The sequence below is a fragment of the Apteryx rowi genome, unplaced genomic scaffold (genome assembly GCF_003343035.1).
Source record: "Apteryx rowi isolate R43461 unplaced genomic scaffold, aptRow1 scaffold_722, whole genome shotgun sequence".
Classification (NCBI taxonomy): Eukaryota; Metazoa; Chordata; class Aves; order Apterygiformes; family Apterygidae; genus Apteryx; species Apteryx rowi.
This window is the reverse complement of record NW_020451008.1, coordinates 142,724-156,653: the sequence shown is the minus strand read 5'-3', so window position 1 is coordinate 156,653 and position 13,930 is coordinate 142,724. Positions and strand designations below refer to the sequence as shown.

The 13,930-nt window shown below is 37.7% G+C and overlaps 1 protein-coding gene across 5 annotated transcripts in view; it reads right to left on the bottom strand.

The window, feature by feature from the left end:
* Positions 1-13,924, bottom strand: part of TRAPPC11 (trafficking protein particle complex 11) — a 26,984-nt gene extending 13,060 nt beyond the window's left edge. For 3 of the 5 annotated variants that reach the window (XR_003257016.1, XM_026087597.1, XM_026087600.1), the window contains exons 1-16: positions 13,690-13,924; positions 12,822-12,991; positions 12,402-12,472; positions 11,153-11,267; positions 8,946-9,045; positions 8,114-8,187; positions 7,752-7,848; positions 6,817-6,950; positions 6,316-6,463; positions 5,412-5,505; positions 3,970-4,049; positions 3,799-3,877; positions 3,647-3,701; positions 1,992-2,137; positions 827-888; positions 596-728 (exon numbers count right to left, since the gene is read on the bottom strand). Coding sequence is in view for 4 of the 5 variants with exons in the window: in XM_026087597.1 (XP_025943382.1) it covers positions 596-728; positions 827-888; positions 1,992-2,137; positions 3,647-3,701; positions 3,799-3,877; positions 3,970-4,049; positions 5,412-5,505; positions 6,316-6,463; positions 6,817-6,950; positions 7,752-7,848; positions 8,114-8,187; positions 8,946-9,045; positions 11,153-11,267; positions 12,402-12,472; positions 12,822-12,991; positions 13,690-13,893 (1,762 nt within the window). In the remaining variant the exon portion in view is untranslated. The remainder of the gene's footprint in view (positions 1-595; positions 729-826; positions 889-1,991; positions 2,138-3,646; positions 3,702-3,798; positions 3,878-3,969; positions 4,050-5,411; positions 5,506-6,315; positions 6,464-6,816; positions 6,951-7,751; positions 7,849-8,113; positions 8,188-8,945; positions 9,046-11,152; positions 11,268-12,401; positions 12,473-12,821; positions 12,992-13,689) is intronic. The other 2 variants (XM_026087598.1, XM_026087599.1) reach the window with 2 other exon arrangements.
* Positions 13,925-13,930: the final 6 nt, after the last annotated feature.

Here is a 13,930-nt window from a genome sequence, read left to right as displayed (position 1 = left end):
ACACCAAAGTTACAAAAGTCTCTCAAAGAGCAAAACACTAGTACTTGGCAGAATTCTGCTCAAAACTTTGTGGCAGAGAGGTGAAGACAGATGTTCAGCAGAAAAAAGAAAAAAAAAAAAAAAAGAACAAACCAAAACAAACAAACAAACTTAGACTCTTATTACATTTTTTTCCTGTAGGTAGCGCTCACTCATGCCCCCTTTCCATGAGAGGTATTACTTTGCATACACTCTGTCCCCCTTCAGCAGAATTCTGCTTCAAAGCACACCAAAGTTACAAAAGTCTCTCAAAGAGCAAATTCTTACTATTTCTACTTTATTTAAAAGCATAGGTAGCCTCAGTTGGAAGTTGAGAGGTTTTTCTTCAAACACAACACTCAAATGATTCCTCTTGATGTTGTGAGTCAAGGAATCATGAGAAGCCAGTGATCTATCTTATCTTAGTGATTTAGAACAGAACAGTGCTGGTACAAGAGATTCCATGTTACTGGCTTTAATGAACACTGCATAATTATTCCTAATTATTTATTTCCAAAATATAATTATGTCCAAATTTAGAATTTGGTGCAAGTTTGCTTGAAGCTTTATTACTTACCAAATGGTATAAAATCCTGGACTTCTATTGTAAAAACATTACTGCCTGCCAAGGAAACACGGTCAGCCCACAATTTCTGCGATGCTTTCACAGCAGTAGCGTCACAATCAGGTTCAGGATCAGGGCTCTCATTCTGTATCCAGAGAGAAAATTACAAATTAAAAGAAGGTTGCCAAACACTGACTCCCCCTTAAGAATATCTAAAAGAGAAAGAAGTGTTTTGCCACTTGCCATTAGAACTTTTATCAGATTTTTTTCTATTCGAGATTTCTGGTCTTCTTTAAGGGTGGATGCTAGCAAACAGAACAAACAAGATTACAAAGTCCTCTTACTGTTTTTTATTTAAAAATAAACCCTTCCTTTAGTTTGCACTGTCAAAAAAAAAAAACCTGCATGAAACATCTAACAGCAAATAACTAAGTACTTGAGTTTTTCAGAAGTCCCCCCATTTAAAGTGTTTTCTCTTATTTTCACTGGAACTGAGCAAAATAATCTTTGGTTAGGCAAGTATTTCATAAGCTACCAGAGGAAAACCCCAAGTGAATAATGCCTATAGCTTCTTGCTATTTCTGTTTAAAAACTGAAGGAAGAGTAGAAAACAGAACAGTTTGGGACACTGGAAAAGGTAAGCTCACACAAAAACAAAGAACAGCAGCTCAAGGAGATGAAAAGAAAAAGAGGGAAAAAACTAATTAAAAACAAACATTTTTCTCTTGAAGATGAGTAAAGGTAGGTTTATCTCACTAATTATCCCTCTATATAAAGCTGGGTGGACAGACTAACAGAAGATGCAAACCATTTTTACCATGCCTACACTAAAAATGATATTAGTTAGCAAATCAAGGCACAAAGATTATTCCTGCATTGTCATTAACAGCCAGTATACAAAGCAAAGTACTTGAATATTTACTGTGCCACTACAATAAGTTACTTTTTGCTTTTCTTAAAACATACCACATGCAAATTTTATTAGCAGAGTTCTAATAAAAAGTCTGAGAAACATTTGGGATTTTAAAGTCCAGGAAAATGGTCCTGGCTTTTGTTATTTACTGCAAAATATGTTTTTCCCTTTAGCTGTATTACACTTCTCCCCCTGCCCCCAAAGCTTAGGATACTGCTGTTACATTGTTTGAACTATACAGCTTTGTCTCAAATGAAGCTCTATGCCCCAGATCTCCTGACAGACTATTTGAATGCAAAGCAATTTCATAATAGAAGAGCAAGAAAATTTGACTTGAGAGAAGGTCAAAATTCAGCACAGGTATAAAATTTTCTGTGGTCAAATCATTTGAAGTACTGTAAACTATGTCACTGACAACTATCTGTCAGACTTCCAAATACATATATATWTTTTTTTCTTAATAGGTTAACTTAAGTATATTTCTTAAAAGAATACCTCTGCCCAGTAGCTCTAAAGAATATGTTATATAGTCTTTTAGCTGGGCCATTAGATATGAACATTTGAGAGCTGTGGTCAATATGGAAGTAAGAAGAGTCCACCATCCTTCACTGCGATATTCACACATAACATAATCCAACAACCTGCAAAGCATTAAAATTGAGAGAAAAACAAGTTATACACCCTGGTATTTTAAGAAACTCAGATTGTTTCTTCAGTATCATTAATACAGAAGTTCTCTTGACTAACACAAAGGCTAGATAAAAGTTAAGTCAGCTATTCCTATAGGACAACGGTTTATCGAAATCAGCATAAAGTTACTGTGAAGAAACTCCTCCAGTTGCCTGTCTTAACATTAAGGACTGACAAAACAACAACTGGACAGAGACCAAGAGTCTTAGGCCAGCATTGTACTAAAANAAAAAAAAAAAAAAAAAAAAAAAAAAAAAAAAAAAAAAAAAAAAAAAAAAAAAAAAAAAAAAAAAAAACCACACACCTGCTTTCATGTTGAATATGCTGCAAACTTCAAGAGAAAACAAACCAAAAAGCTCACACTAAAGTCACCCGATCCTTCCAAACAGAAGCATCTTAATGCCCCTTAAGCTGAGGTGTTTATTTTCCCTTCTATCTCCCATCCTCTGCTTCCTTCAAGAGTTTCAAAGATCTACAACCATCACATATATCAGCCTATATCAGGCAAAACTGCATATCCTACTATGGCTTTAACACTGATCAATTTTCACTCGTACTAGCAATACAGAGAGGTTTGTTTTGTTTTTTTTAAATATACTCTAACTGTTCAAGGCAGCAACTTCTGCCTGCTTAGGAAAAATCTACCTAACGTGCCTTTYTAAACAATAGAGAATGTTCATAAAAAAGTTAGGCTTGATACAATCTGACCTACTTATCCTAGCCTGTTTTCTCCTCTATGCAGCTTCTAGTCAGCAAGTAACAACAAAGTTGTTACTTCAACATACTTCCTTTACAAAATGCAATCTTCAAAATCTAATCAAAACATTGTGGGACTCCTAGATAAAATGACCTTGACTATTTCCTCCTAAAAATACAAAGTTAAGAAACTAAACATAAGATACCAAGTTCAGACAAGACAGTGGTTGCACATCAGCACTGAGCTCAAGCTTTCCTAGCTCTGTAGCCATTAATATTAATGGCAGAAAACTGCACTAATAAAATTCCTTTTGCTAATTCCCTAGTATATAAATAAGAATTAAACTCAGTTACATTTCCTTATATTTTGAATTTCGTAACTTCAAGGTCTTTAAGTGTAATTATATTCTCATTGCAAGTAGCAGGCAAGTTTCAAAAGTCACTCCTGAAACAGACAACACCCACTGAGCTAGAAATAAAATTTTAAAAATTGCTTGGTAAGGCAAATCCCCACAGAGGATTTTTATTTGCTGAATGAGGCAAATCCCCAAAGAGAAGGAATTTTTACTAATCTAATGAGTGACCCATTATATCCACTGTGCTTTAATGTAAGCGGAGTCCATCGACTCCAAAGTTTGCTTTTGGATCAAATTCAGATACTAGAAGCATCTTAAGTGAGTTTCCAACATCATTCCATATTAAAAAGGTATGTGGTCTTCGTGGGAAAAGTAGCATACTAAAGAAACGATCGGGGCGGTACTCACTTCAAAGCTTTGGTGTAATCCTTGGCATAGTAATATTCTTCACCCATCTGAACCACTGATAAAAAACAATAACAACCAACCAAATGTATCAGATCAATACTGAAAATCTCTGCAAAGTTAATTAAAAGATGCATCTGATAATCTATACTCACTTAAATGACTCTTCATTCTTGGACATTTGTATTTCTTGAATTGTGCGACAGCATTACTCAACAAAGTGATTATTAGCTCCTAACAGATAAAACCAAGAGTACTGATATCACTATATATTTAACATTAGGATAGTGTTAATAAAACAGATTTATTTGTATAATAAAACTTACTGAGTGAAGAACATCTTTCTCCTTCAGCTGCAGAGCTAAAATCCCCAGCTTCTCTTTTTCAGGATCAGAAAGATCAAAGCCTGCATAAGACAGTGAAAAATCCATTACACTGGAATTTTGTCAAGGCCCAAGGGGAATGATTTATGTGGTGAGGTACATGTAATGCAAGCACCAACTCAGGCATGCTCAGATTCTTAAACATTCTTTTTCCTAGGARATGGATATATTGCTTTAAGAATTCAGATGAGCTGTGTGTTCTAAAAGTGAATTTCTGGAACAAATCTTTTTTTTGTTTAAGAAAAAGAAAGAAAGAAAAAAAATAAATTGCTCAGAAATAACAAACTATTGCAAGATGACTARATATTTAGACTGCATCTGTTAACATTCAAAGCATATATGTTACCACAAATTTGGATCCTTTTTCCTATCTGATCTCAAGGTAAGGCTTCAAAGCTTGTGTTTCTTTAGCAGTAGAGAACACCAGCATACAGGGAACTGTATATAGCTTTAGAAGACTAAAATCTCCTGCTGGAATACATAATCTTAAATTCACATTTTAACCAGTAGATTAATCTAAGCAGTAGATTCTAAAACTATTTTAAAAACAGTAATCACTTGAAGATAAAACAGGTTGGACAAGTATGTACATAAAGCAAATGAAAACGTTTTTAAAAGAAGGCAGTGATAGAGTTGCAAAACCCGAAAAGTATACAGAGAGTAAAGGAGAGGTGACCAAAGGGAGAGTGAGAAAGCGAGAAAAGCAAAAACAAGTCAGCAATGAGCATTTTAGAATCATTTATGTATTCATACATAGCTCAGAGCTATACATTCAAAGTCTGAAGTGATGAGAAAACATCCTCCTTAATAGAAAAAAGCACATCTTCCTTTCTCAATTTAACATCTAGGCATTGCATCCTCCACAATCCATTTTGAAATCCAAAAGTTTTTTCTAAAACATCATCAGTTTCTGTCTACAGCTGACAAGATATAGTATGGATAGCAGGATGAATTTGAAACCGTCATGCACAGGGATGTTATTAATGTTGCTGTATCAAGTTCTGCAACTTTTCTTTCCAGCTATGCAGTCACTAGTCAGACATTACTGCAGCACATTTAATGCAAGTAGTTCAGGCAGCAGTAGCAACAAAGCAGCAGCAAAGGCTTCAGCATGGCCTATGCAACTTTGCTGAAGATCTGACCCTGCAGAAATCTCTGAGGTTTCTTTTTTCATTTTCTCCAGAGACCAAACACTTCCTGCACTTCTGATTGACACCTGTTCAGTTCACACCACCAACTAACAGAAGGGAGTGAGTTCTCAGCCCTGCATACGACTCTGTGGAAAAGGGGTTATATACTTTCATATACTTTTGCCTAAGCTAGTTGGCAGGATCAGAGACTAAAAAGTTTGTCTGAATCCACAGATATAAGACACAGAAACATACTTAGTATTCCCTGCCGCCAAGGCCTTTGCCCATAGAAGTCAAGCATTCCCGTCTGTGTTTCCAGAGGATCCGGATTGGGGTACATCACAGAGGACTGTAAATTCAGCAAACAGTCATTAACAAGAGGTGGTTTTTTGTTTGTTTGTTTTAAAGAATTAGAAGTAATCTAATGCTCTAATATATACACGCACACACAAATGAAGGAATTTGCTTCAAAATATTTAACCTTTCAGGACACCTGTATAGAAGTTATTTCAGGAAACCCAAGCATTTACAAGTTTTTCATTAATTCAATCTGACACCCTAGTTAATTCATTTTCATTTGTTATGGATATAATTACAGAAAAACTGGTTAATTCTTTTAAAACTAGTTCCAAGAATGACAAAGAAAAGGCATTAGCAGAAATAAATGCATTCTTGAATAATCAGGACATATCAGCTGGAAAGTAGTTACATACAACTAGCACATACAATCACTGAGCGTAGGGACTACTTTTTCCATTCAGCCCTTTCTGCCAGGCAAATGTCAGAAAACAAAAAAAAAAACCCACTTTAATAATTTTTTTAATACTAATATTCTTGTTTCTCTGCTGTAAGTCACCACAGGTATGGAACATGTAGGGAGAAATAATGGAAAAATATAACAGTATATTTTCGAGCTTGAGCCATAGAAAGCCAGAGATGTAGAAAGTATAAAATCTTTTACAAGTATTTTTAAAATGTGTCAACAATATTTGGAATCAAATAAATAGAACAACTCATTTATTCAGGACTAATCTTTCCAAGTATGTTAGAAAGTAAGGGAAGGATACATGTTTTCCTGTGCATGTCATTTACATGTATTACAGGTTTTTCCACTAATTCAACAGCTGGTTACTTGCTTTTTGTTTGCTTTTAAACTTACATCGTGGTTACAAAGCATATTTGCTAGTTGTTTCCGTTCCTGTGCATAGTAGGCTGCCTGCTGGTAATAAAAACCTGGATTCTGAGTTTGAATTGCTGTCAACCCCAGCTTAATCGCTTCATCAAACAGGTCACCAAAAGCCTGAAACCTAAAAACCAACAAAGATATTTCTTATAAGAATAGATACAAAACAGTAATTTTGAACCAAAATATACATTGCCACTAAAAGTTCTGGTTAGCCTTAAGACAGGTAATAGTTCTCTGAACTTAAGTATCTTAGTTCTATGGCTGCATCTGTCATACCCTGTTCATTCCCAGTGACAAGCTGTCAATCATCAGTGCAAAACAGAATGACATCATATAGCTTTTATGATCTACTGTCTCTCTTTCTTCGATAAAAACCCTCAGAATTCATGTCTTACCTAGACAAATAAAACAATGAGCTTCATCATAAGGTTATACAGGAACTGTAAAAGAAACATTACTAAGTAAAAAACATACTGTTTTGACATCCAAGCAGCATGCTCAAAAGCCAGTTCTGCACTTCCTATTTTTTTCTTGCATAAGTCAATGTGTTTTCTGAACTGAGCAATTGCATCCAGCGGAGTATTATGCTGAAAACAGAGACGACAGATCTAAAAGAAGTCACAAAAAGAAAAAAAAAGAAGAAGAAAAAAAAAGAAAAAAAAGAGTACTTTGTTAGGCTGTTAAGGATTTGTTAAAAAAAAAAAAAAATCTAACTTTAGTTAGTTCTAAAAAGCACAAATAAGGTAGAGAAAACAGAGGGAGAAAAGTAAAAGTAAAACCTAATGTATCACACCTCAAACTGTGCAGTCCTCCACTTCATCTAACATTATTCTCCTTCTCCCCCAAATAATCAATGGAAAAGTGCACAACTCAGCCAAATTCAGGACAGAATTGCAGAGCCAATAGGAAGACTACTATCTTTGAAGCCTGTAAAGACCTCAAAAAAGATTATGACATTCAATGAAGTCCAGCTCCAGGACCATTTTAAATGGTGGGATAGTGCTGTCTTACCTAGAAGCCCGAAAAGATGACCAAAGGGTTAATTTCCTCCTCTTAACAAGCAGTATCTAACCTACACTGGCCTAAATTTTGTCACAGATTGTTAATTCCCCCTGCACAAAGTGAGAGTTAAAGGTGCTCAGTCCTTCAGAAGACACTATCTCAAATTAACTCCAGTCTTTCAAGATACTCCTGAACTGCACAGGTTCAGCTAAGGATCTTTCTTTTGTGGAATTCAGAACTGCCTTTGCAAGCCTGAGTGTAAGAAATTCATACCCAGTGATGGCTATTTCTAATCTGTCTCCTTGAAAGCAACATGAAACAATATTTAAGCCTTTACAGATTAAAAAAAAACATCAACTATTTTTTTTTAAGCGCATGTAGTCAAAGATTAGAAGTATGCTTGTTACCTTGTAGTTTATAAATCCAGCCATGGTCTTGATTTCCAGCATGTTTGTTTCATGAGCCCTCAATTCATGCACAAGATTATATGCAGTTCTGTAATTTCTAAGTATGAATACTTAAATTAGAGTGAATTCGTATGTGATAATGAATTTGTACATTATAATAAATACTTTAAGAACAGAATTACTGACAATAGAAGACAAGCTTCCAGTTAGAGTGTTTTCCCCAGTAAAGAACTCACCCCTTACACACTTATTTAAATAACTTTGCATTCACGCCTTCCTTAGGTAATAATAAGCCAGAAAATGTTTATCATAATCTATGTTTTAGAGGGAAAAAGTGGGGGGAGGGGGTGCACAAGCCTTACTTTAGAGCATTCTGCGTATCCTGTTTCAGCTCACTGAAGAATGCTATTTTGAACTGGTGTCTAACAAATAAAAGCTGCAAAACACAACCAGTATACATCATTCATAAACATCTGAATATACCTGCTACCTACAGAGCAGATGCAGGCGATTATTCTGTGAATATCTGTGAAATTTAGTACTTTACCTGAAAAGCTGCTTTGGCAAAAGTTTTGTAGTAGTTCTCTCTGCTACCATTACTCAGCAATGGTCTTTTTCCATATTTAATCTATTACTAAGACTTTTACCATGGAGCAGGTGAGAACTTTGTAACAACCAAAAAAGAAATCTCTAAACCAACAGCTTTGGTTGTTGGTTCAGAGCTTGCCAGTTGAATCAAAAGTTTGTGTGTTTGAATAGGTGTTTAACAAATTGAAAAGCAATAGCTAAAAGCCAAACTGAGTCCAAGTTTAAGTTCCAAGTTTCTCAGGAAAGCACTTCTCAACTTGCTAGGATATTACATTCTGACAGATTAAACCATATAGATAATTTTAAAAAATTATGATTTTCAATTCTGGAACATTATCCAAGAACTTAATTTTTGAGATGTCACTTTTCCTCTAAGATGTGAGGAAGGCAAACTTAAGAACAAAAACAAATCAAAAATCAAAGCTAAAGCTGTAGAAAATAAAACCCAGTTTACTTCCCACACAGAGAAAGAAGGAATCTCTTATTGGAAATAAAGGGGGAGGGGAGAGAAAAAAATGAGAACATTCATACAACAAGCAACCCTTATTTTTATATTGTAACATGTAATATAGTTTGCATATTATTTCAAAAATAAAGTAAGATTACCTGATGAGTGGTTTTGTTCAAGAACTCCTTATGACATTTAACTCTTCGTATTTCTGTATAATAGTAGTTCTGCGCATGCTCATAGAAAGCATTCTCCAACCTGTAACGAAGTTGTTCTTCATTACCTTTCTCCCATGTACAAAGAAGCTGAAGAACTTCAAAGGAAGTTGCTTTCAATCACCATTTATAGTTTAAGATTGTCAAAAGTAGTACTTAGTAGTACTATACTCTTTTGTAAATTACCATACTGGGTAGGCGTCTACACATGAGGACTCTTCACGCAAAGCCTTGCATGGGGTTAGCACAAAGTGGAACAAGTAGGTTCAAGAGCCTTGATGTCTTGATTTCTCGTATAAAAATCTCTAATGCATAACATGAGAAAGCCTGGGGATAAGCTGTTAGGATTGTGCAACTGAAGACCAGCAATTGCTCTATTATGATAGAAAAGCCAAGAGAAAGCAGAGAGATGCCTTGGTCAAAGCAAGAAAACCTTGAAGAGGCTCCTGGGTTAAGCCTCAACAGGTCAAGGGCTGGACTGGGGAGCAGAGGGAGGAGCAGGAAGGAAAGAACAGCAGTAAATAAGACGGGAAATTATGGGGCACAGACTACAATTCCTTATCCCATCAAAACATCAGCAGCTACCTGGGCCACAGGTGACAACCGAAGACACGTTTGCAAGATAACTCACCCAGTGGTAAGTCACAGGGGGAAGAGAGAAGGACAAAGACCCAAAGCTCTGTACATAATATGAGGCTGAGGAGGATGTAAGAAGCACATGTTGAAGCAAAAAAAAAAAAAAAAAAAAAAACAAGGAAAACAAGGAAAACAAGAGAAGACCAGAACCTAGGAGAGGAATGCATTCAACAGCACTGAGGCACACAGAGACTAAAGGATGAAGTACCAGTTCTGGGATTTGGCCAAGAAGGGATCATTGCAGACTTTGGCTAAAGCAATTCAGATTGTGTTCTACTCTCTGCACAGAGAGGATGGGGATGAAAACAAAAGAGCAGAACACTAGAAAGCAATTGTTAGCTATGAGTTCAGACACAAAAGGAAAACACAATAAATTAAGTCTCCCTGGCATTGCAGCACTGTATTGTTACTACATAAGAAGAGACAAGCCAATCTGGAAAAATAATTCAGGTTTGTTAAAACAAACAAGAGAACCCACATCACACATTTCTCTTACTGCTATGAAATCTCGATTAAGATTATAAGTTTGAAACACTTTTTTTTTTTTATTTTATTTAAATGTGCATGAAGAACTATCAGTCCTTAATGGTATAGCCTTATCTTTGCATACTTGGAGACAGTTATAAATCCTTATATCAAAATGCAACTATATGCAGTCTGTGAAGGCTTGTGCTAGCTAACATGCAGTAAGTACTCCCCCTCTAGCAACAGATACAATAATGACATTAATTTATTTTGAGAACTTTACTGAGTATTATGTATAAATAATGGGGTGATAGAAGGAAGAATTAATCTCTCAGACCATGGCCTCTCGCCCTGAGCACATCTGGAAAACAAACAAACAAACAACCCCCCCCCCCCAAAACAAAAGCTAGTTTTAATAAACCATTATTTGTCTTAGTTTGAGTTCTTTTTCCTTTGTCTGTACAGGACAGTCTTCCTTTCCCTTTTCTGTATTTGAAAAATTGTGATCATTTATTTGAAGCCACATTCCCCCCAGACATTAAAACAGAAAACCACGAAGAATATAAAAGATGACAAGGACATAGTATCTCCAACCACATAAATACCACTTAGTAGGGATGGAAAGAGAGACATTTAGCAGAGCCAGAAAGTTGGAGGGGAAGCAAAGATTTGCTAATACAAAATTACATCTAACAAAACATTTGTGGGGAAAAATATCTAGAACCAGTAGGTCCAGAAAACACCGTAGCAATAGAGAAGTCTGCTTTGCCTTTACCCTACTTGAGGAGGGGAACATGTTGGGATACCTAACAATGTTTCTCAGAAAGCCCACCTAGCAACATCTCTGACAGTCATAACACAACCTTACACAGAAAGGGCAAAGGTGTGGAGTCCATTTGGTAGCAGAACAACCTAAAGAACTTCAGTGAATGGATAAAACATTCACTGTTGGTCTACAACAGGTGCCCCACATAGCTATCATCCCAGCCTATCAACTCGCTCATCATCACTGCTAGCAAACAGAAAAACAGTGTTTTAAAACCACTTACCTTATAATATAACCAACAAGATGATCAGTGTGTGGAAGTACAAAGAGGGATTTTCCAGAAAGGTCACAAGCATTACATAAAGCTGCTGCCCTCTCTGACGCAATAACATCTTCCCCTAGTGAAGCCAAGGAAAGCACAAGTAAGCAGTATGCAGTGCAAAGTCAAACTAACTCTAAAAGCTTGACCAGTACAAGATATGGAAAAAATCTAATACACCAAACATTGAGTACACATTCCTTCTTGCTTCATTCAGAACACTACGTGCTTCATCCAGTGGAGGAGATTGCTAGTTAAGCCACTGCCAGAAAACTTCTGTAACAAGGTAGAAGTATGCCATAACTGTTTCTTTAAATTTCTGATCTCTCACACAATTAAATATACTGTATCTTGAAGATTAAAATGGCATCCAGAAAAGACAAATATAATGCAGATGGAAAAGAAAAAAAAACACTACCAAAAACACCCTACCCTAACCAAACACTAGAGAATATGCAGTTAGAGCTAGGGGAGTGGCTTGAGTGAAATTAAAGATTAAAACCCACCACATTTCATAATTCCACTTAACTCATGCATTTTTTTGTCCACATTCCCTACTTTGGATCTTGCCATTAAAAGACTCGTTCGGCCCTCCATCAAGGGGAATTTGCTTTCCTTTAAACAGAGAGCAGAGAAGGAGCCTTCCGAGAAATTCAGCGACTTCCCTGCCATACACCTACTAAAAAGACACAGCCTAGAAGCTGGCTCATCCAGAGAGGAGCTAGCTGAGAAGGCATGTATGAACTTAACAAGAGTCCTACCATATACTCCAAAATTTTATTGATAAACACTAGCAGTGTTTGAATAGTCTTAAACTAAAGGCTTCTGTAGTTACCAAATGCCCTTCCTCTAAGTTCTCATTACTTTTATATTTTTTTCTTGATCTCCAGAAAGCTTTAAAATACAACCTAATTACAAGGAGGCATGTTATGCATATTACACTAACATATGTTTTTTGATACACAGCATCAGAAATTTGACTTGGACTTAGGAGGAAATAGTTAAAAACAGAAGCATAAAATGTTTAGGGTCAACTGCCTTGAGCATTCACTCCATTTGTATACCTCAGTGCAGCCACAAATGTACTTCATGCATATAAACAACAATATATTAAGAACTGTAGATAATATGACAAACGATGGTCAGTTCAGGCCTTCTGAAAAATGAGATCATCACAACTGTATAGAGAGCAGTTTAGTCAGCTTTCTAGTACCTGGAGGTAGCGGTGTTTTTTTCTGAATCAGAACCACAGCAACTTTTGTATTTCGTCCCTGCAAACTTTGCCTAAAATAAAAATAACATAACATAATGTCAAGGTCTCACCTTATGTTTGTAAATAATCAGAAGAAAACGAGATTTCAGTTTAGATGGAATCATTAGAAGACTGTATACGAGAAATAAAAGCAAATACAACAATGCAATGCATCATCCACAGAATGCAGTGTTCTCTTCTTTGTTCGCATAGAAGAGAATAATTGTGCTGAATTTAGTAAACAACAGTTAAGGAGTTCAAGTTGCCCTGAATTTGTGTCTAAGAAAAGAAAATACATGTTTTGTAATGCAGCAAAGATTCTGCAATTTACACGTAGCCATTAGCTTGTAGTACATTATGAACCAAACCAAACAAGTCTACCTGACAATTTCAACTCGAGTAGCACATTCGGACTGTTTTTCTTTCCATTGTGGCTCCTCCCAGTCCAGTTCATAGAATACCACAACAAGTGCTGGAACCAAATTCAGGTGTTTGTTCATCCAACCAGTCTTCAGGATCCCTTTCGGAATATACCACTCATAGGACGTCCTCTGAAAATATTTAGCATATTAAAGCAAGYTACCAGGTGCATTTACAGTCCTTTTAGTACAGCAGGAGAAAGGGTATTGCCTGTACATCCTTGTCACTTGGGAAAACATTTGTCATCTTTCCTTGGGCACTCTTTCCCTCAAGCCTTTGTTCCTAATGAGCAGGACATACACCTCATTCCCTGGCATTGGGGCCAGACGCAGGAGGCATTAGTAACAAGGAACAAGAGATTCCAGGTAGACTGGACAAAAATGGTCAAGTTCAGAAGCGTGTTTCACAGGCCTCTGTGAAGTACTAGGCCTGTTTTGCAAAGGGGTTCGCATTTTCCTGGGAAGCTGTGAAAAGGAGCCAAAATAAGAGAAACCAGCTCGAGGTTTTGTTCCTCACCAGCATCACCGAACTACGTGGCTTTCCAAGGACCAAACCCAGTGATATCGCTTCTTAGCTGCCAACGCAAAGCGGGAAACAGAGCCCAAACACCCCTGCTGCTGCGCCCCGCTCGGGAAAAGCCCCCCCGCCCCCCCCAGGGCTCCAGGCTCCCGCGCTCCCTCCCTGCCCGCCGCAGAAGAGGCCGCAAGCAGCCCGGCGAGCCGTCAAACGCGAGGGCGGCAGCAAGCCCTCGACGCAGCCCCCCCCGGGGGCCGCTCGCCCGCCCCGAGCGCGCAGCGGCCGCGGAGGCGCCGGGCCCGGCGGCGGCTACCTTCGTGCGGCACTTGGGGTACTCGTGGTCGCCGGGGAGCACCTTGAAGGAGATGGGCACGCGGTCGGCGCGGCGGTTGGCGCAGAAGGCGTCCCACACGGCGCGGTGCACGGCGTTGTACACCACGTCCAGCCCGGTGAGCGTGACGAAGGCCATGGGCCGGCAGCACAGCTCCACCGGCAGCTCCCACTGCGCCGGCGTCATCCTCGGCCTCGGCCCGCAGGGCGGCGGCGGCGGCGCC